The sequence below is a fragment of the Natator depressus genome, chromosome 1 (genome assembly GCF_965152275.1).
Source record: "Natator depressus isolate rNatDep1 chromosome 1, rNatDep2.hap1, whole genome shotgun sequence".
Classification (NCBI taxonomy): domain Eukaryota; kingdom Metazoa; phylum Chordata; order Testudines; family Cheloniidae; genus Natator; species Natator depressus.
Window position 1 is genome coordinate 334,350,571 of NC_134234.1, and position 21,782 is coordinate 334,372,352.

Below are 21,782 nucleotides of genomic sequence, written 5' to 3' on the forward strand. Positions count from 1 at the left end.
ATGGGCACTACATTAGTCTTTTTCCAGTCGTCCGGGACCTCCCCCGATCGCCATGAGTTTTCAAAGATAATGGCCAATGGCTCTTCAATCACATCCGCCAACTGCTTTAGCACTCTCGGATGCAGTGCATCCGGCCCCATGGACTTGTGCACGTCCAGCTTTTCTAAATAGTCCCGAACCACTTCTTTCTCCATAAAGGGCTGGTCACCTCCTCCCCATGCTGTGCTGCCCAGTGCAGTAGTCTGGGAGCTGACCTTGTTCGTGAAGACAGAAGCAAAAAAAGCATTGAGTACATTAGCTTTTTCCACATCCTCTGTCACTAGGTTGTCTCCCTCATTCAGTATGGGGCCTATACTTTCCTTGACTTTCTTCTTGTTGCTAACATACCTGAAGAAACCTTTCTTGTTACTCTTAACATCTCTTGCTAGCTGCAACTCCAGGTGTGATTTGGCCTTCCTGATTTCACTCCTGCATGCCCGAGCAATATTTTTATTACTCTTCCCTGGTCATTTGTCCAATCTTCCACTTCTTGTAAGCTTCTTTTTTGTGTTTAAGATCAGCAAGGATTTCACTGTTAAGCCAAGCTGGTCACCTGCCATATTTACTGTTCTTTCTACACATCGGGATGGTTTGTCCCTGTAACCTCAATAAGGATTCTTTAAAATACAGCCAGCTCTCCTGGACTCCTTTCCCCCTCATGTTGTTCTCCCAGGGGATCCTGCCCATCAGTTCCCTGAGGTTGTCAAAGGTCTACTTTTCTGAAGTCCAGGGTCCGTATTCTGCTGCTCTCCTTTCTTCCCTGTGTCAGGATCCTGAACTCAATCATCTCATGGTCACTGCCGCCCAGGTTCCCATCCACTTGTGCTTCCCCTACTAATTCTTCCCGGTTTGTGAGCAGCAGGTCAAGAAGAGCTCTGCCCCTAGTTGGTTCCTTCAGCACTTGCACCAGGAAATTGTCCCCTACCCTTTCCAAAAACTTCCTGGATTGTCCATGCACCGCTGTATTGCTCTCCCAGCAGATATCAGGGTGATTCAAGTCTCCCATAAGAACCAGGGCCTGCGATCTAGTAACTTCCGTTAATTGCCGGAAGAAAGCCTCGTCCACCTCATCCCCCTGGTCCGATGGTCTATAGCAGACTCCCACGACGACATCACCCTTGTTGCTCACTCTTCTAAACTTAATCCAGAGACACTCAGGTTTTTCTGCAGTTTCATTCTGCAGTTTTTCTGCAGTCTTCTCCCCAACCAGCCCACCAACAGAAGTTGGAGGAGTAGGGGGCTAGGGTGAATAAGAAGGCCACCACGCAAACTCTTATTTGAGTGGTGGCCTTGTCTTCAGATAAGGTGATTATGCTTCCACCACCGTCCCTGGCTGACAATTTCTGGCAATTTGAGGACCTTATAAAGAGGTAGCTGACACTCTTCAAATACGACTCCAAGAGGTCAAGGTCTAAAATCTTGAAGTCAGCAACATTCGGTAGGGTTGTGTTACCTGTTAATGAGGCGTTCCTGGCAAAGACAGTGCAGCAAACACCTGCTACCATTCCACCAACTTGTAAACGGGAGGATAAAAAATATTATGTTCTTCCCAAGGACTCCAAATTTTTGTTCTGCCACTCCACACCTAACTCCCTGGTGATAGATGCAATAAATGAATGGGGTAAGCAGTGCTACTCCAAGTCTACACTGTATGACAAGGACCAAAAGAGTCTAGACCTTTTTGAATGGAAATCTTACTCGTCGATGACCCTGAAATTTCAGATCACAAACTATAGGTAATCATGGCCAAATATAATTTTATAAACTGGCTTTTATTGAATACGTTCCACAGGAACATAGGGAACAATTTTAGCCCATCATCTCAGATGGTGAATTTTTAGCCAGAACCATTTGCTCAGCCTGTCGTCAAGATTTATTAAATATTTGGGAACCTTTACCCCCATGTTAGAGTTCCCGCTCTGACTTGGGACCTCAATCTGGTATTTAAATATGTCATGAGACCTGCATACCAGTCAATGGCAACCTGTTCCACTTATATATGAAAATGTCCTTTTTAGCATCTGTTACATTGGCCCCTTGGGTCAGAGAAATTGGGGCCTTGATGGCAGATCTCCCCTTTATGGTGTTCTTCGAGGACAAGGTCTCTTTATGCCCACACCCTAAATTCTTACCTACGGTACTATCAGAATTTCATCTTAAGCAGTCCATTCATCTACCAGTGTTTTTTTCCAAAACTGCAGACATCTCAACGGGAGACCTGTTTGCCTACCTTAGATGTTAGAAAGGTATTGGCTTTCTACCTACATATGACCACACACTTTTGGAAGTCACCTAGGCAGTTGTTTCCATTGCAGACAAATGCAAGCAGTTTGCAGTCTCTCTTCAGAGACTGTCGAGGTGGATCTCTTGTGTATTGTTGCCTGTTATGATACAGCTGCTGCTCAACCCTCCCAAAGGGTGATAGCACACACTACCAGATGAGAAGCAACATCCACAGCATACTTAGTACAGCCGCTACATGGGCTTCAGCACATACATTGTCTAAGCACTCTGCTTTGAGCCGTGCCGCCAGATCTTATGGGGCACTTAGTAATGCGGTACTATCTTCAGTTCTAGACTCAATTCTGAAGCTCCCTCCTCCCTCTGGGGATCCTGCTTGGGCGTCACTTGAAGTAGAGCATCCATAAGGACACCTATTGAAGAAGAGGCAGAAAAAGATGTTCCTCTTCAAAGTACTACTTGAAGTGGAGCACCCATAGGGATCCTACTCAAGAAGAAGAGGTCACCTTCTGCAGGAATTACAGTTCTTCAAGATGTGTCCCCCAATGCCTGCTCCACTACCCACCCTCCTTCCCCTCTGCTTCAGACTGTTTTCTTAGGATATTTGGCTGGAGAAGGAACTGAGGGCTATATACCCTCAGTGTGCAGCACAAGGATACACAGGACACAAGTGGGTAAAAAGGATGCGGCTATTAGAAAAATCTCTGATCAAGGGCTTGAGGGGAGCAGGCACATCTGAAGTGGAGCACCCAGAGGGGGATGAATCTCGAGGAACTGCAACTGCTGGACATGAGTAACCTCCGTGATAGGAGGAATGAAATTTTTTCAGAACTTGGGCATAAGAAATAGAGTGTACACTCTGTTTACCTCTCGGTTATGAAATCCTTGGGCTGGGACTGTTTGTTATTTTCATTACAATGTTGAGCATATTCAAGCCAAACAATAAGTAATGTTCATGTAACCTTTTTAGTGGGAATGAAACACACATGCATTATGGCGAGAATAACTTCCTGATGACTGTAGCTGGCTCAGATACTACTTAAATCTGTTTCTATTGAACATTAATAGTATATACACTAAAATCTAATCAACTTTTTTTTTACAATGTGCTGAGTCTTGTTCAGGCCATGCTATGACATATATTAGTTTGGAAATGTTCTCCATTACAGTAAAAGATTAATCCAAAATCACAGGGTATATCTTACGATTTTTTTAAACTACTGTGTAGTGAAAACAGAGATCCAGTAGCTCACTTGCCTCTGGAATGAAAATTATGGCTTCCGTTTTCACAGTAGAGTTCATGCAAGTTTTGGACTATAGGTCAGAGCTTCTTATTGCTTTAATTTTGGAGGATTTTGGCTTACCAGGCATAGAGCCACTGGTTATGCTCTCGGCCCTTCATTTTTGAATAGGTGCTTTTAATAAATCAAAGTAAACCAACAAGTAAAATAGTATTTAATAAGAGCAATAGGATATGACTAGATGATAAAACTTCATGGTGGTCAGTCATTCTGGTGATATGATGTTATTGTCCGTATCCATTATAATATATGTAATAACCAAGAATAGTTTTTCCTCAGAACCTCTTGAGAATGATCTACAGAGTGTCAGCTGCAGTGCAGCTGTGCCACTGTAGTATTTCTAGTGTAGACATACTTTATTTAGAGTATCTTAATAGTGCTCACCTTCTGAGGGACCTTTCAGCCAGTTGCAAACAGGAACATATGAAATCTCAATAAACATGCATTACTAGAACCTGCTAGATCTTCTTTGAATTATATATACCAGGCCATGTGCTGGAGTACATCAGTTTAGCTGTGTTGATTTTTTTTTTTATTGGAACTACAACAATTGACACCAACTGAGAACCTGACCCACTATATTTTCTTATATGTAGTCGACTGTTGATTCACCTTGTTTTACTGGGAAATCGCCAAACAAGCCCATTTGTTTTAATGACTCATCCTATAAATGAATTCTTTATTTTTTAGGATTGTTTCAGATGCTTTTAGAAGTTAATTGTCACAATTTCTCACTGGGGATATGCCACATCTTTCTTACAGTAATAGTACCTATGAATAATTATTGTCAAATGGAAGTTATGGTTTACAGAGTCTCGACTATAACATAATATAACATTGGACATAAAATTAACCAGTCGCTACTCTATATCTCAAAACTGCAAGACTGAACTATGCCATTGGTTTTACTGATCTAACACAGGCCTGAATCCAGAGAATAATCAGTAGTTTTATCTTTCCAAATACTCCACCTCTTTAGAAACTTCCATTATATATACCTTAAAATGAGAGAGAAAGCTGTAACGCTGGTTGAACAAAGAGATTGAATTTGTTTACGTACTAGCTTGTGATGATCCCTGCTGAACCGATATGAGCAATGAAGAACAACAAGGAATGGCAAAACATGCATGGCCTGTGAATATGCCAGATGACTATTGATTCTTGTACTGTCAGTCCCTCATTAATTCAGAACTTCTGTTTCCGAAACTTGTGAAATAGCTGACTGTGACAAGCATGGAGGCTTAATTTAAAATTGTGCTATCCCATAGTCATCAGAGAAGACAAATTCAGTGTCACTTAATTTCTTGGCTGCCTCACCACTCGAACAGCAGCCTAGTCTCCAAGACTTTCACATTGTAACTAATGCTACAATGCTAATGCAAGTGACAGGAATGGCAGTTGTTTTACAATTACAGAAAAGTATAAGCATGTCATGTCTTTTTGCTTCTTGTTACTGTTAGTTGGTATTGATACTCAAGATATGGAAAGTTATTTCAGGAATAACAAGCTTTTTCCTATTTAGAAGGAAAGTAATTATTTGCTATGCAGAAATATAAACTGTGTACATGATGGGAAGACTAATGGAATACAAAACCTTTCATCTCTTAAACCGCTAGTTCAAACTAAGCCCCTGTTAGTAAGAAGTGAAATTCATTATCATTCTAATGATTCGAGGTCCTATGTGAAATGAATTGATGATCTTAGTCTGTTTCCTGGTGGATAGATCTCCACCTCACAAGATCACCACCTCATCTAGCACTAATAGGCACCCTTGCTAGCAGCCTTGTCAGCAGAGAAGTTAAAGATTAAATGGGCCTGCAGACTGAGCTCTGGCTCCTCCAGAACATGAAAGAAACATGCACTCTCTTCTATACTTGTTTTGACAATAAGTGGAAGACTTAATGTTTCCAGGGGTACCTGTTAATATTCATCCTCAAACATCTACATCTCTCTTCAGAAAAAGGTGATGAAGGAAAAATATAAACAAGAGAGAGAAACCTGGACTGAAGCAACGTTGTTTGAAATAGAATTCTTTTGTGTGAAGAATGCCTGAACGCTATGCCCAGACAGCAGTAGCAGCTAAGTTCAATTGTACAGTGAGCAAGTCTTAGGGCAGGAGTTAGTCTAACAGCTCACTTTGAGTTTTGGGCTGAAGGTACTTTGCTATTGCTCCAGGTTAAAAAGTGGCCTTTTTGTGCTCGGCAGTACATTGCAGCGTTCCTAATAGAGTATTTATAAATTGTTGCTTTTTACAGGACTCCCAGGAGATTTCCACTAGCTTTTACACAATGAAGTGGTTTTTTCAGTGTTTCCTTGATCGTGTGAGTATCTGTATATTTTTGTATTTCTATTTTTAGTCATATGTTAGGGTAAGCTGTTTTGACATTTCTGGCTGATTCTGTCATTGCAGACTCCCTTTACATTAACTCTCAGGATATGGGATATCTACATACTTGAAGGAGAGCGAGTTCTCACTGCTATGTCTTACACAATTCTGAAACTACATAGAAGTAAGAGATCTCTCATAAACTTAAATGCTAAACAAAGATTCGACTAGTTTTTAAGTAGTCTATTGTTTTTTAAAAATAGTCATTTCCTCTATTTGGCTTTTATTGTTAAAAAAAAATATATTTGCAAATGTTTTTTTCTCCTGTTTTGATCTCTCCTTTGTGACTGCATAATCTTTCATCACAGCACAGCGTGACTGTGATGCCCTCAAATTAACAACCTTCTAAATCATGCTATATAGCTGATGCTGGAATTACTGTTCTGCAAAGAACTGACAAAGAATATTGTTCAATTGCATGGCAGGACTTGAAAAGCTAATTATCCGATATCTTGGGTAATTGTGCCAGGAAATCTTAAGTGACTTTCAGGAGAAGAAATGTCTTATTTGGTAGAGTAAATTACTCATTATTATACAGTTGAACAATAGTAAAAAGGGATTTAAATTGTATTTACTCAGTAAATGACACAGCCTCTAGAAAATTGTGGGAATAAGCATTGTAGTTACTTGGGTTCTGGTAATTCTTTAATGTAGTGTTTTGCTAGATCAAAAGAGGGCTAAGAGTCTCAAGTTTGGCCCTTTCCTGTTTTTTGCTTTTTCCCTACTACAATTTTCCAGAAGCCTTTTCCTTTAGCTGGCATGGGGGATGATATGATGCATCCAAGCCTAATTCTACTCTTTGGTGGACCATCTATACTTAATGCCACTCTGTGGTAGATACTGCTTCTCTTTTCCTTACCACCTACTAAAATAATCACCTGTATAATTTTTCTTTTAACTCTGTGGCTTGGCTTGGCTTTGCTTGGCTTGGCTTGGCTCAGTGCATTGGCTACATAAAAATCTGGTACATAGGCAGTCTTTCTGTGTTTCTGGCTGTTATATAAGGTATTAAACTCCCCTTATTGTAAGCAGCAGAAAACAATTGTGTGAAATGTAGTTTTAGAAAAAATTCATAGCTGAAACAGATTCTCTCCCCTCCACCCCCAGTTGCCTTCCTAAAGCAAACCAACATGTTAGTATCCTAGCTGTGTGCAGTTACTCATCATAGGTTAATATGATAATAAGCTACAACAGGTTGTTCATTACTGTGCTGTTGATGCACTGAGAGAGACAACATCTAAGACATGGTACCTTCAGCCACGAGGGAAGTATGCGAAAAGCCAGTCTCCCTCATACAACCAATGAAATCTTTGCATGTAAATTAGCTGTAGAATAAGGATGGTGAGTGACTTACTTCTGATACTACTATGGTCTAGGACTGTTGGCATGGCATAGATACATGCCTTGATGTGTCATATGTTTGAAACCCTGTGTTAAAGTGTCCCATCCTCCTCTAGTGCTGGTCCACACAGAGGATAACAACAACCTACTACTACTTTGTTACTCCATTAGCTCAAGTGGCAAAGATCTGTGTGGTGGATCTACAGGTTCAAACCCTGCACATAAGCAATATGGGTGTCAATATGATCCCACATGATTAAATTAGGGTTAATTTCAGGGTTTTTTTTAAAACTAGAAAAATTACACACACAACTACCTTAAAAAGAACACTATTAAGATTGCAAAGTCAAGTTAGGAAATTCCAGATTGAAAATTGCCCTGTGCCATATTAATTTTTGGCCCCTTTGTGTGCATGTGCATTATGATACAGTCTTCAATTACATGATCACATGATCTTGAAATTGTACTCCTATTAGCTTTTGTTTCACATATACTTTGCAGTAAGAAGAAATACAGACATGAGTTAAAGCTTTAAATTTTGCTGAGTAACCCCTTTAAATACTAGTAATCACCGACACCTAAAAGTAATAAGGTTGCTGTAGATTTTTTATTAGAATATGTTGGGAGCAGGGGAGCCAACACCTGAACTGGAGTTCTGAAATCTAAAAGCAAACAAATCAAGGACTGTACATATTGTAGCTTTTTTTGAGAGAGAGTTGGTCTAATGATATTGAGCATATGATCTAGGAGCCTGAACATCATACTGCCAGGGTAAAATTTTCAAAAGCATCCATGTCCCATTTTCTGAAATGACTTAAGAGCCCAGGCCCCATTGACTTTAAATCAGACTTAGGCTCCTAAGTGCATATGTCACTTTTGAAAATGGGTCTTGGGCTCCTAAGTCACTTCGATGCTTCTGAAAATTTTACCCCTAGTCGTGGTTTCAATGCTGTCTTCTTTTGTGGCCTTGAATAAGTCATATAGGCCCATCAAAGAAGTCTCCAGGGCTCCATGGGAGTGCAGAGGTCCGTGTGGAGGACTTTACTTAGCGAGATTAAGATAGTAATTCTGCAATTTACCCCATTTAACTATGGGGATGCTGCATCACTCTCTCTCTCAGGAGCTGCTTATTAGTTTGTTCATAAAAATTTTTGAAGATGAAGAATGTTTATAATTGTTATACTACTTAAAATGTTCAAGAATCTTAAGAACAAGTAATGGTAGGAATCAGATTTCAGTCTTCCTCTTTTTTGAAAACAAAATCAGTATAATTCTTGTCCCACCCCCCTTTTTTGGTTTGATTTTGTTTGTTTTAAGTGAAGAGTGTTCAGTGTCAAGCCTCTGAGAAACAATAGTGATAATTTGGAGGTTTTTTACCTTAATACTAGCCTTTTAACGTGTTCAGTGTAGCACCTCACTGCGTAAAAATCAAGGACCCTTGGAGTATGTCTACACAGCAAAAAAAAAAACAAAAAATCCTGCGTCTGGCTCATGGTAGCTGCCTCAGGTTCATTGGACTCCAGCTGTGAGGCTGTGTAGACTTGCAGGCTCAGGTGGGAGACCGAGCTCTGGGACTCTCCTACCTCACAGGCTCCCAGAGCCCAGGCTCCAGCCGGAGCCCAGAAGTCTACACAGCAATGAAACAGCCCCACAGCCTGAGCCAGCCATGGGTGTCTAGTTGCTGTGTAGACATACCCTTTGAGCAGTGTTTCCTGAAGGAAAGACGGGGGAAGCACCAACGAATGGACCACATTGGGAGGCAGAGAAGAGGCATCATGGTCAAACCTCTCATTTGTTCTCCAGAGTCCCAGCTTTCAGTCTTGTCTGTGCTTAAAAGTTTTGTTTTTATAGCTACACAGGCAAAACCGTCCTAGTGTAGATTCATTTATACTGTCTAAAAAGTGTTTCTGCTGATACAGCTTATTCTGATTCGGTGAGCAAAATAAGCGATACCAGAAAAAAAGCATTTTTTGCCAGTATAACTGCTTCTACAGAAGGTCTTTTGCCAGTATAGCTACATCATAATAAAAATCATCCCCCTTACCTGACATAGCTATGCTGGTAAAACTTTTAAGAGTAGAATTGGTTTTTATATATATAAAAGAAAAAGTTGGAGTTTAGCTGTTATGACTGCAGAATAAAGCTTCAAAATGTGACCTGAATGTAACTGATGCAGCAATACATACCTGAATCTGCAGAGAGCCTGAAACAATCTCTCTTGCTCTACACTGCCACAGTCATTTCAATGAGTACTGACTCATTTGCAAATGAGGGCACCTTAAATGTCTTAATTTTTCACGGCTCTTCAAAGCATTTTAAAAGGAGGATAAGTATATTATGAACCATTTCCCAAGGTGGGGGAGCAGGAGATGGAAGATATATAAATGAAAAAAAATCTGTAGATTTTAATGTGTCATATCGGAATTTTAGGGGTGTGTGATTAGTTTCATTTTTCTGAAGGGGACCTTAGTTTTAAAGTTTCAAACACTGACCGAGAGAGAAATATATGGGTACAAAAAAAGAGAAAATGTTTAGAGGGGTAATGAGTGAATGTGTTTTATAGCATGCTTAGTAAATGTCTAGTGTAAAATAACTGCCTGTGATTTTTTTTTTTCTGTTTAATTAGTTAGATGTGTTTCATTCCATTTGCAAAATTGTTAAAAGAATCTGTAAAGGCATTTCAACTCTGTAGTAGACTTTTTCTTTGGATTTTTATCATAAAAACTTATTTGTCCACAATAATGTTCTTGTTCCGATCTAGAACATCTGCTGAAATTACAAATGGAAGAACTTGTAGAATTTCTTCAGGAGACTCTATCGAAGGATTTCTTCTTAGAAGATGACTTTGTAATAGAGCAGCTCCAAAATTCGATGTCTGAACTGAAACGAGCAAAGTTGGATCTACCAGCAGCTGGTAAGAAACTTCACCACGCATACTGATCTGTACCTTAAGAACTTTTTGGACAAATTAAGTATATAGTTGCCCACTTGTAAAGTGTTAATTGCCTGCCATTAACATCCATGAATACATTGTTTCCTCATCACTACAAAGTGGTTTTAAAAAAAAAAAGGTTAGCACTTTATTGCATTTATATGCAAAACACTTAATCCTTCTAGGTTCAGGTAACAGAGTTGAATTAACTTTATTAAGTTGAACTTTTAAAATGGGATGTTTATAAGCAAGAAGATAAAAATCAGGGGATGCTTACTTTTCAAGCCAACAGATTTTGGTCCAAGGTTCTAGATTGTTGTATAGATTAACAACTGCACAGAACTGCTATTCCCCCGACATATAACCAGAACAAAAAAATCCTCCTTTTAGTCAGATACACCCTTTGAATGCCTTCTAGCTAGTCAGACTTCCTAGATCTTGAACTGATTCACCTCCTCCTTTCCCTCAGAAACTGTCTCTCTGTTCTGTAGTAGAAGGAAAGGGGTGTTTGTTACTTTCAGCACTATGTATGAATTGCGTAATGGAGCACTCCTTTCTATGTAGATATTCTTTCACCTTAAAAAAAAAAAACAAACCAAAAACCAAAAACTCCATCTTTAAAAATATCAAATTATCTTAGGATTATTTACAGCTCTCTAGAGCTACAAATAATACAATTTTATTATACACAAAAATATGTTAAAAGAATATTATTAAGGTTGCAAAGTCAAGCACTCAAAAAATAGGAAATGCCAGAATTAAGGTTGCTCGGACAACATTAATTTGGCCTCCTTCCGCATATGCATTGTGATACAGTCTTTAATTACATGCTCACTCGTTATTTTTTATCCTTGTTCATTGTGTGGCCCTGGACTTTATTTAGTGCACACTATTCAACTGTGCTCCAAAAACAGAATTATTAATGTCCTCATGCAGTTTCCCCCTCCCACCTATTTGTTCAGTCTACTTCTCCCATGCAGTCTGGTTGTTGTCCCCTCTGCATTTGAGTCAGGCTTCTTGCTCCACGTTGCCTGGATGCTAGCAAGAGGGGTCATTGTGAGCACAGGAGAAACAGGCTCCCCACCTCAGTTCCAGTGCCAAACGCACCACAGCCCAGAGCAGCTGGCAGCTGCAATTACGGGAAAGTCCGGCTTCGCACCTCTAGCCCTGGGATGGGGCACGCGTAGGTGCTCAGCAACAATGGCACAAGTGTACTCTGAAAGCTAGAGCTTTCCAAAGACAAAGTCACCAGAATTTTTTTTAACATTGCAAACTGTATTTTCCCTACATTTGGTCTCAGATACTGAACTGTTTTGGCTGAAATTCTCCACAAAAATTCAGCCGGAGGAAGATACCCAACATGGAGAATTTCCATGTTGAAGTTCGGTAAAGTTATAAGACCCTGCTTTCTGTTGCTTATCATGGAAAGGGTTGGGCTGCTTTAATAACATGCAGTGCTACTTACCCCAGTATAGGCTGGTTCTGGGCACTAGAAGGTGGGAGCGTCTCTCTCCTGTGTTCCTCCTGCTGACACCCAGGCAGCTTGGAGAAAGAAGCTGCCTGACTCGAATGCAGAGGGGATAAGAGCCAGACTTGTAGCTTGTGACAAGGAGCTTGTGGGATGGGGGACTTGGACTGGAGGATGATGAGGAAGGCAGCTGGGGCTAGCTGGGCAAGGAGACTGGGGCTGAGAGCTGGGGGGAGAATGGGACTGGGTGGGCAAGGAATCTGGGACTGGGAAGTACTGGGGCAAATGGAAGGAGGTGAAGGGGAAGGAGGACAGATCTGATGAGGAACCACAGGAGAAATGGGAAGAAAGGTCTGTGACCACTAGAACACGCTCCTCTCCAGATCCGGAAATGGAACCCATGATTCCTTAGTCTCACCATTCCTCTGCTGTCACCAAAAATCTGTGAAACCCACTGGCCAAGCATCTCTTTCATCCCCTTCTAGTGCTGGTCAATTCAGAAGATGACAGCAAACTACTGCTGTGAGTTATTCCATTAACTTAAGTGGTAGTGGTCTGTATGGTGGATCTTAAGGTTCAAAACTGCTGATGACCCAGGTGGTGTCAACACGGTGCCACATGATGGAGTTTTTTTCAGTTTTCTTTTTTAAAAACCTAGGAATTACACACACAAAACTAAGCTAAAATAACGTTATAAAGTCAACTTATCAAAATTTAAGAAATTCCAGAAGCAGAAATTTTTGGAAGCAGAAGAGAGTTGTTGTGAAGTGCAGAATTTTTACTGTCAGTGGAAATATGTTGTATGAGTGTTAAGAGATGTCCCCTAACTTGGCATTTCCTTGCTGTTTAGGGTTTATTTTGGGGGGGATGGGAAACTTAATGAAGTTTTTGTTAATGAGAATTTCCAAGGGTCTTAATAGGACAATTAATAGGATAAGCAAGAAGGGCAGTAAGGTTGGACATTAGGAAAAACTTCCTAACTGTCAGGGTTGTTAAGCATTGGAATAAATTGTCCAGGGAGGTTGTGGAATCTCCATCATTGGAGATGTTTAAAAGCTGGTTAGGCAAACCTGGGATGGTCTAGATAATACTTAGTCCGGGGTCTGGACTAGATGACCTCTCAAGGTCTCTTCCACTCCTACGATTCTATGGTTCTATATTAGAGAGTCAAGAACCCACTCTGACTTCCCCTGAGGTGTACAGGAATATGGAAGTAGCTGGAGGTATCTGAGGTGGAGATCAGGGGAGAGAATGATCAGAGGGAATAGTGTGGACAAGGGAGGCTTGGAGAACAAGAACATCTTGGTATGTGTCTCGCTACCCTGGCATCCCCAGGACTCTGATGAGGCAGAGGAAGCGCTGCTGGAAAAGGGATGATTGGGTACTGGTAGAGAATGGGGACTTGTTTTCCCCCACAACTCATCTCATCCTGGTGACCAGGGAGATGGGATGGGGGACTCTAGTTCTCCATCGACTAATGAGATGGGACTGTTTAGTGAGCTAACTAGGCAGTGGGTTGTAGGGTCTGTCCTTACCTAATAGTTTCAGCACATCCAGTATTCCTGGGTTAGGGAGCCTGTCAAGTATGATATTTGCTCTGCTGGACCAAGCACAGCTCTTCAGCTCAGAGGTGCCTCTGTCAAAGCCATGGAGCATTGACAGAAGTATGAGAGTCCCCTGCTTTGGAGATCTCAATTCCTTTGGGAACCCTATTAACCTCTCCTCCCCTGCCCCATCCCTCCCGGCCTGCTTGAATGAGCCTGGGTTTGTAGCATAGAGGAGATATGCACACACTGGTGTTCATTGTCTCTTACTTCAAGATGAGGGAGGGAAGCAAGAACCAGGTCGGATAGGCCTTCTCTCCCCATTTTCAGATTCCCGTTGAGAGGAGAAAGAGATTAAGTGAAGTTTCCCAATCAGAGGTATGCTCCAGTGGGAGTAAAATAATCTGTGAAAGCACTTTCCATTTGATTTTCTCCTTCTGAAGGAGAGATGTCAGACTGAGGGAGACCGCCCTATGCTGTTTGTCCTCATGATAGAAATCATGCTTCTCTTCAGTGTGTAACCCACATTTATACAGTGTTGCTCTAACCCCCTTCTAGGGGCTAGTCCTTATACAGGGCTACAGCCTTTGTCTGCAGAAGCTGGGTTCTTTAGGTCAGGCAGTAGGGGCTCTTCCTTTTACATCCAGAGGTCCCCGGTTCAGGCCTTGCTGCTGCCCACTCATCCTGGAGTGTCACTTTAAAGCAGAAAGAAGGATTGGGTTTATACCAGGTTCTCACCAAGGGTAGTGAAATAGGACAAGTGTCCAATCCTAGGTCTCCCTTGGGAAGGGAGCAGGCATGTTCTTTAAGGAAGTGAGATGTGCACTGGAGATGCATGTATTTGAGTGTTTGATGTATCACAGAGGAAGGTGGGGGGGGGCTTGGTATTTAGGAGTAAATATCTCTGGGGAATGATAACCCTTGGAGGTACAGGGCATGTATCTCAACCATAAGAAATTATGGAGTTGGAATACAAGTCATACTCCACAGTAGACAATGCAGATCTTCAGAGTAGCAGCCATGTTAGTCTGTATCCGTAAAAAGAAAAGGAGTACTTGTGGCACCTTAGAGACTAACAAATTTATTAGAGCATAAGCTTTTGTGAGCTACAGCTCACTTCATCGGATGCAATGCAGATCTTGTTTGTTAAAAGGTGCGGCTCTTGAGCCAATAATCGTTTGTTTTCAGAATTTCTTTTGCTCTTACTTTTGGGTAGCCAAAGTACCACTGATGTGAAAAAAATAACTAATTTTTAACATGGGGTGTGCTGCTACTTAGGTGAGATCACTGCAAACAAAGGTAACTGTGTTTTATTGCTGGATGGGGGGGGGGGGGGGAGGAGACTTTGGTTTTCTTTTATTTCTGCCTTAGTAGCCTGGGAAACTCTCTGTATGTGTGGTATATTTTTGTTTGGGGTGAGTGGAAATATTACTCACTTTTTTCACAAAATAAATATAAAATACCTTTATCCTAATCCTCGGAAATCTAGCAGATTTGTCTCCTGTTATCCTTAGCTGAGTAAGTCTGATGCCTCGTTTGTTCTTCATATGAATTTCACAAGCCTTTGGTTTTTCTTCACTCTGATGTTAATTTTGGTTTTTCTAATCACTGTCTTCAGGCAATAATATTTTTCTACAGGCTCTCAGCATTCTCTTGACATTTAACCTTGCTCAAACCTTGTCTGTCTGATTCTGCTACTTGAATGCTCTTTAGCCTTTTTATTTATTTATTTATTTTTTACATAAACTTGTCAAATTACTATATGCCAGGTAGCAATGCATAAAAAAGCTAGTCTGGGCACGTAAGCATACATTAGAGTGTGGGGGGAAAAAAGTTTGTTTTATCTTTTTTTCCTCAACTAAAATTGGAGAGAAATACTACTTCCCTTCTTACATTCTTGCACTGAGCAACAATAACATCTTTAATTGTTATGAACTAAAAACCATTTAAAAAGAACATAAAACTATAGCCTTCATCAGACTGCATCAGTATCAGTCATCCAAAAATAGCAGAGAGCTAATTAAGCTCAGCGGAATTCTCCATCTGTCAGTCTCTGTTAGTACAGGAAAATCCAGACACCCTGTTTGGGCAGGCTGTGGTCAGATATCAAAAGAGGTATTAACTTTTCCCAGCACTTAAAGTAATGCAAGTTTCCTCCTGGAACAGCATTCCCTTGGTTTCTTCTTGCGTGGCTTTAAACTCAGAACCAAAGAGCTCCCTTTCTTCAGAAGAAGGGCAGGGGATGAAGAGGCAGAAAAACGTCAATATTTGGGGTTTTTTTGTTTGTTTGTTTAAATAGTTTGCCTACGTGTGTTGAGATGAAGCCATTAAATACTTAGTGTGAACATCCAGGTTCCAGGAGCACAATGAGATCACAATCAAGTTAGTTGCCATGGAGCTAGCCATAAAGCATAGGGCACCCACTGAAATGTCAAACACCAAAGCCAGGAATATTGTTCATAGAGCAGATTGCATATCTGGCAGAATCCTCTCGTGAGTCAATCTGTGAGGATGGCCTCTGCTAACCTGGTGGAAGCTTTAGGAATGTGGAGTGCTTCAGAAGATGCCTCATAGTTTCAAGCCCCTCCTTTCATCAAGCCACCAGGAGGACGACTACAAATGCTCACGTAGAGGCAAGCAACCCTTCTGAGATTTCTCCTCTGCATCCCCTCAAACAGTCTTAGCAGAAGAGAAAACATCATCTCCTGGGGCCATTGCAATGCAGTGAGGGGTACACGGCCAAGAAACAACTTCTGAAATCTGCTAATGCACACTACCTCTAAGTCTGCATGACTCCAGTCTCCATCCTCCTGATGGACCCTTTTGGAACAGGCTGTTACTCTGTGGGTACTTTGCTCCATAGAGCAATGGGTAATGGAAGTAACTCATTGAGTTATGCCACTGAGTTTAAAAAAAAAAAAAAAACTCCGCAACACAGATTCTTTACTTGCCAAGTTTCAAAAAATACTTTGAAATTCTCCTAAATTATGGGAATAACTTCCCACCTATTCTCAGTTAGTCACAGAACCAGTAACAAAATCAATGTGCTTCCAAGAGGCCATCCTCCACCTTCTCTGTAGACCTTAGGCAGTTGGGTGGAAACTGGATCCTGAATCTAAAGTTCCTGAACAAGTCAGTCAGGTCAGAATTCAAAATTTGAAGACCCTGAAGTCCACTCTTGCAGCAACCTACCATCCATATTGTGATCCACAAAGCACAAAAGTGGTCCCAAAAATCATCCTGTGACCCAAATCTCGCATTTCTTCATGTCTGTAAAGCCTTCAATGGAGCTACACCAATTTACAGTAGCTGAGAATTTCTCCTGAGGTCATCTAGTAGGCACTGCTCCACTTTTACATAGCCACTATTTCTGTCAAATTCCAAACCTAGAATCTGCCTTTGTCATTTTACAGTCTGTGTGTGTAGTAACCCTTGCTTTAAAGTTTGGCTGCCTCAGTTGCACCCACATTTCTGGCTTTTCTGTGTGCAGAAAAATTAGTGGGAAGTTTGAATATCATGTTTTTCACAGGTTTTGTTTTTCAGTTTCATATTTTTCTATGAATTCTGCACCCATGTATGTAATATTTTAGTGATAATCTGCCAAAGGATGTATGCCATTAGCTGTAAATGTTAGACAGTGAAATGCATCTTACGACACTGATAAGGCAACAAGTTTATGAAACTCTGCTTGATTTACTATTTCTAATGCTATGTATCTTTTACTGTTTTTTGTTTCAGAGGAATTTGGGATTTTTCACTTATATGTTTGGAGAAAACAAACGTAGCTATTTTATTTTTGTACTGCACTTTATTTATTAACCAACTAAACCAAAATACATTTCTATCATGTGTTTCTTATAATTTTTCTAGTGCTTGTCTGATGTGTATTTTCTGATGTTTAAAAGAATAGTGGGGCATGGAATTGTTATTTCCAGCAATTTTATGTATTGGTTCTGCACTATTTAAAAATCTTTTATTGCTTGACCTCTTTGGTTTGCATAAATAAAAATGTTTATAATTATAAAGTGAGTTTTTGCTACCATCGGCACTGCAAACCTAATATAGCTACAGACAAGCAAACTGTGTATTCTCGTCTGCCTCATGCTCCATCATCAAAATTGCCATCCAAGTTATAACTACAGAATCCCCTTTTGTTGATGATGGCATTTTGAGGAGCAAGAAGGTAGTCTGACTTTCTGATAGCAACTTGAACTTCCGGTACAATCAGTAACATTTTAAAAAGTCCATTTTGACTTGTAAATGGAGCAAATAAGATGGAGAAAGTCACTGATGCTAAATAAACACAAAATACCAAGATGTCATTTTAACTGAATAATTTTTCTGACCCTTTACCATGCTTGAAAACTGTATTAGAACAAAGTGTGTATATGCTTGCGCTGAAATTAAGGACTAGACTGTTGTTCACCGGAGAGAGCACTTAAAACACTTTACTCCAATTATATGTCTGTTATTCAATACAAGAAGCTGTTAGTGCCTACTGAAGCAATTAATCTGTAAAGTCTTGTAGTTGGGATTGATTTCCACTGGGTGGTGACAGAGACTTTTTAGATCAAGAGTAAATCAGTAGAATAAAAACCCTTTTAATGTGACTCTAATTTCAGATCATTTTAGGAATAGTCGTATTGTTTTCCCCTGTTTTTTGCTGCTCTCTCTGGTTTTTGGTACTGATGCTGAATGGACTCCCCTAACTTTAGACACAGGACAACCAAATCATTACATGCTTCCACAAAAAAATGGCAGTGTATCAACTCTGTAGTCAGGGCCGGCTCTAGGTTTTTTGCCGCCTCAAGCAAAAAATTTTTTGGCTACCCCCCTTGTTGGCCGGAATGCCGCACCTGGAAATGTGCCACCCCTGGAAATGTGCCCATAGGCGCCGACTCCATGGGTGCTCTGGGGCTGAAGCACCCCTGGGGAAAAATTAGTGGGTGCTCTGCTCCCACTGGCAGCTCCCCGCCCTCCCCCCCCCCAAACTCACCTACGCTCCGCTTCTCCTCCCTCCACCCCTGGGGGACGGGGGATGGGGGGGCGTGAGCCCCCACCAGAGCAGGGTAAAGTCAGCACCTATGAATGTGCTGCCCCTGGAAATGTGCCACCCCAAGAACGTGCTTGCTTGGCTGGTGCCTAGAGCCCGTCCTGTCTGTAGTTTCTCATGCAGAGTTTCTATCAGATTCCTTTTGAGGAAGGCCCAATAATTAAACCTTTTGTTTAGTTTCTTGGTATGTTAAAGGGGAGGAGGAGGAGGGAGAAGAATACAATTTCACACCTCACTGTGCATCTAATAGTGGCAGGCTAAGAAAAATCCAGTTGCCCAGAAAGCTCCAGAAAACAAAACCAGCACATTTGGGCACTAATAATGTTAATTATTACTACCAAAACAGCCACCGGCAGACAGTTTCCACTTCATGTTTTCTGTTTTTTCAGTTGCCCTATTAATATTATCTTTTGGTGCAAATGCATCTTAAAGAGAAGATTTGTTAACCTTTGTAAACTATATAAAAATACCCAGCCCAGAAACTACTGTCAACACTATAAAAATGGGCCCTGCAGTCAAACAAGTGAGTGTGCCTTGAATGTTCGTAAACTCAATCTTTGGACCAATGGTGGAAACAAATTCCAGTTAAGGCAGCAACACTGAGAACACCCTGTTGCTAATTCTTAGGTGTTCAGATCTGGGGACTCTTAGCAATTGATCTTAAAAATCGCAGTTGAAGGGGTCAAGGTAAAAGCGTGCCTGAGGCTGCAGGTGAAGCTTTAAGCGGAAGTGTGGTGGAACGTGATGCAGAACTTGCAAGGGAATATTTGGCATGTTACTGTGACAAGTCATGAGATGTTTTATTTGCATACTTTTTCTCAACAGAGGGGCTTGCGCACTCTCTCTCTGTTTCTATGGTTATTTGCTTGCTCTTTCACTCTGGGTATTTATTTTTATTTTTTTTTCTCATTTTGCTTTTTTTAGAGGTGAGGATGTGAACCTGTTTTTCTTTTTCCTCTGTTCCTACCAGCACCCGACATCGTGGTCTTCCTGTTCGCTACTACCCCCCAAGTGTCTCCTGGTATTTTATCTCTGGCTTTTTCACTACATTCATGTACATGATTTGCATGCTTTCTTTGTGAGTTTGAGCCCTATATATTTGCATTAATATGCATGGTGACGGGTGTGCAAATTATTCTTCCTGTTTTTATTTCATGTGCCTCAAAGGATTTCATTTTCTTTAATTTTAGGTTAATTTAAGAGCTCTTATTGTTTTGGCATCTAATGCAGTTGATAGCCCCCAAGAATGATTGTTTGTTGATTTCTAGCAGGTATTAAACACACATTTTATAGCTTAAAACAAAGTGCTTTTTTTAGGAGGTGGCAGTGGTTTGGAATATGCCTTTATGCTGTAAGATTCTTGTTAGTGGTCCATGCCACTACCCCATCACTTTTGATGATGTCTTTAGTCCTGGTTGTGTTATGGTAAGAAGTGGGCAAACCTTAGTGAATGTTAATCTGAGCATGACTGAGCCTGGGATTCAGGTATGTGTTTTGCTGCTTTGCCTGTTAGGAAAACTGAGCATAGCTAACAGAGTTTACTAAAGTGGCTGTATCTAAAGGGTGGAGTGTAAATGCTTATTGACTGATCCAGACAAGACTTTGGATGTTTGAGTGTGAGGCTAAGTTAATTTGTGTTGTACGGAGGCTTTAAGATGAAGATGTAAAGCTGTGTCTTTTTTCATCCTATATCTTATCTTTTGTTTTCTATGCAGTCTCTAAGCTCCATTATCATCAAATCATAGAAAGCTAAAGCCTGGTATCACATTATTAGAGTGCCCACGGTTTTATCTTTCTAAAGAACAGTTGTAGGCTTGGAACATTTTGGCTTTTACTCTGGTTTTAGAGTTCATTCTAAAGTTTAACAGCTTCACAGTAGTGTTCCATAACTAATATTACTGTGTAGGGTTGTTCTGACATCCTTTTTATAACTATAATTCAGGTTATTGCATACATATAAACCACACACACCAATGCTAATGCACTCTGTTACTGTGGACTATGCGAGAAAGATTACAGAAAATAATCTTCAAAGCAATGTAGAATTCAATAAAAAATGTCTGCAATAGTCTCGCTTGGGTTTTATGAAAGCTTAATGGTAATTAAGAGATCTTAAGTGTGTCAAATTAAAAAAACCAAAAACTTATTGTTCAACCAAGCACATTTCAAAGGATTCCAATCTGCTCTATGTGACTTTCTTCAACACTGTAAGAGAAAGGAAAACAGTTGATGCTTTTAACTGTGTATATGCAAATACAGAAAGCATTGATGTAGGTACTGGAAGAACACTGGGATGCATATTTAAATATGAATGCAACTATTTATTGTTTAAAAATAGATGGAATAGTTACATTTCAAGCATGGAAGACATTATTGACAAAGGAGGACAATTTTTTCTTAAGACGACGTTTATTGCATACAAGCACATTAAATTATCTGTTAAAATTACACCATTATAATTATTGGTTTCAGAGTAGCAGCCATGTTAGTCTGTATCCGCAAAAAGAAAAGGAGGACTTGTGGCACCTTAGAGACTAACAAATTTATTTGAGCATAAGCTTTTGTGAGCTACAGCTCACTTCATCGGATGCATTCAGTGGAAAATACAGTGGGGAGATTTATATACACAGAGAACATAAAACAATGGGTGTTACCATACACACTGTAACGAGAATGATCAGGTAAGGTGAGCTATTACCAGCAGGAGAGTGGGGGGTGGAGGGGAAACCTTTTGTAGTGATGATCAAGGTGGGCCATTTCCAGCAGTTGGCAAGAACGTCTGAGGAACAGCGGGGGCGGAGGAGGGGGAATAAACATGGGGAAATAGTTTTACTTTGTGTAATGACACATCCACTCCCAGTCTTTATTCAAGCCTAAGTTAATTGTATCCAGTTTGCAAATTAATTCCAATTCAGCAGTCTCTCGTTGGAGTCTGGTTTTGAAGTTTTTTTTGCTGAAGAATTACCACACACCACACAACAGAACCACTAACCCAGGAACCTATCCTTGCAACAAAACCCGTTGCCAACTGTGTCCACATATCTATTCAGGGGACACCATCATATGGCCTAATCACATCAGCCACACTATCAGAGGCTCGTTCACCTGCACATCTACCAATGTGATATATGCCATCATGTGCCAGCAATGCCTCTCTGCCATGTACACTGGTCAAACTGGACAGTCTCTACGTAAAAGAATAAATGGACACAAATCAGACGTCAAGAATTATAACATTCAAAAAACAGTCGGAGAACACTTCAATCTCTTTGCTCGCTCGATTACAGACCTAAAAGTTACAATTCTTCAACAAAAAAACTGGATACAATTAATTTAGGCTTGAATAGAGACTGGGAGTGAATGGGTCATTACACAAAGTAAAACTATTTCTCCATGTTTATCCCCCCCCCCCCCCCCCCTGCACTGTTCTTCAGACGTTCTTGTCAACTGCTGGAAATGGCCCACCTTGATTATCAC

General features: G+C 40.6%; 1 protein-coding gene across 6 annotated transcripts in view; it reads left to right on the plus strand.

Moving 5' to 3' along the window:
* The window catches only part of USP6NL (USP6 N-terminal like), a 210,360-nt gene that overhangs the window by 180,469 nt on the left and 8,109 nt on the right, over positions 1-21,782 (plus strand). For all 6 annotated transcript variants that reach the window (XM_074942631.1, XM_074942632.1, XM_074942634.1 and 3 more), the window contains 3 exons: positions 5,837-5,902; positions 5,992-6,091; positions 10,070-10,222. In XM_074942631.1, the coding sequence (XP_074798732.1) occupies positions 5,837-5,902; positions 5,992-6,091; positions 10,070-10,222 (319 nt within the window). The remainder of the gene's footprint in view (positions 1-5,836; positions 5,903-5,991; positions 6,092-10,069; positions 10,223-21,782) is intronic.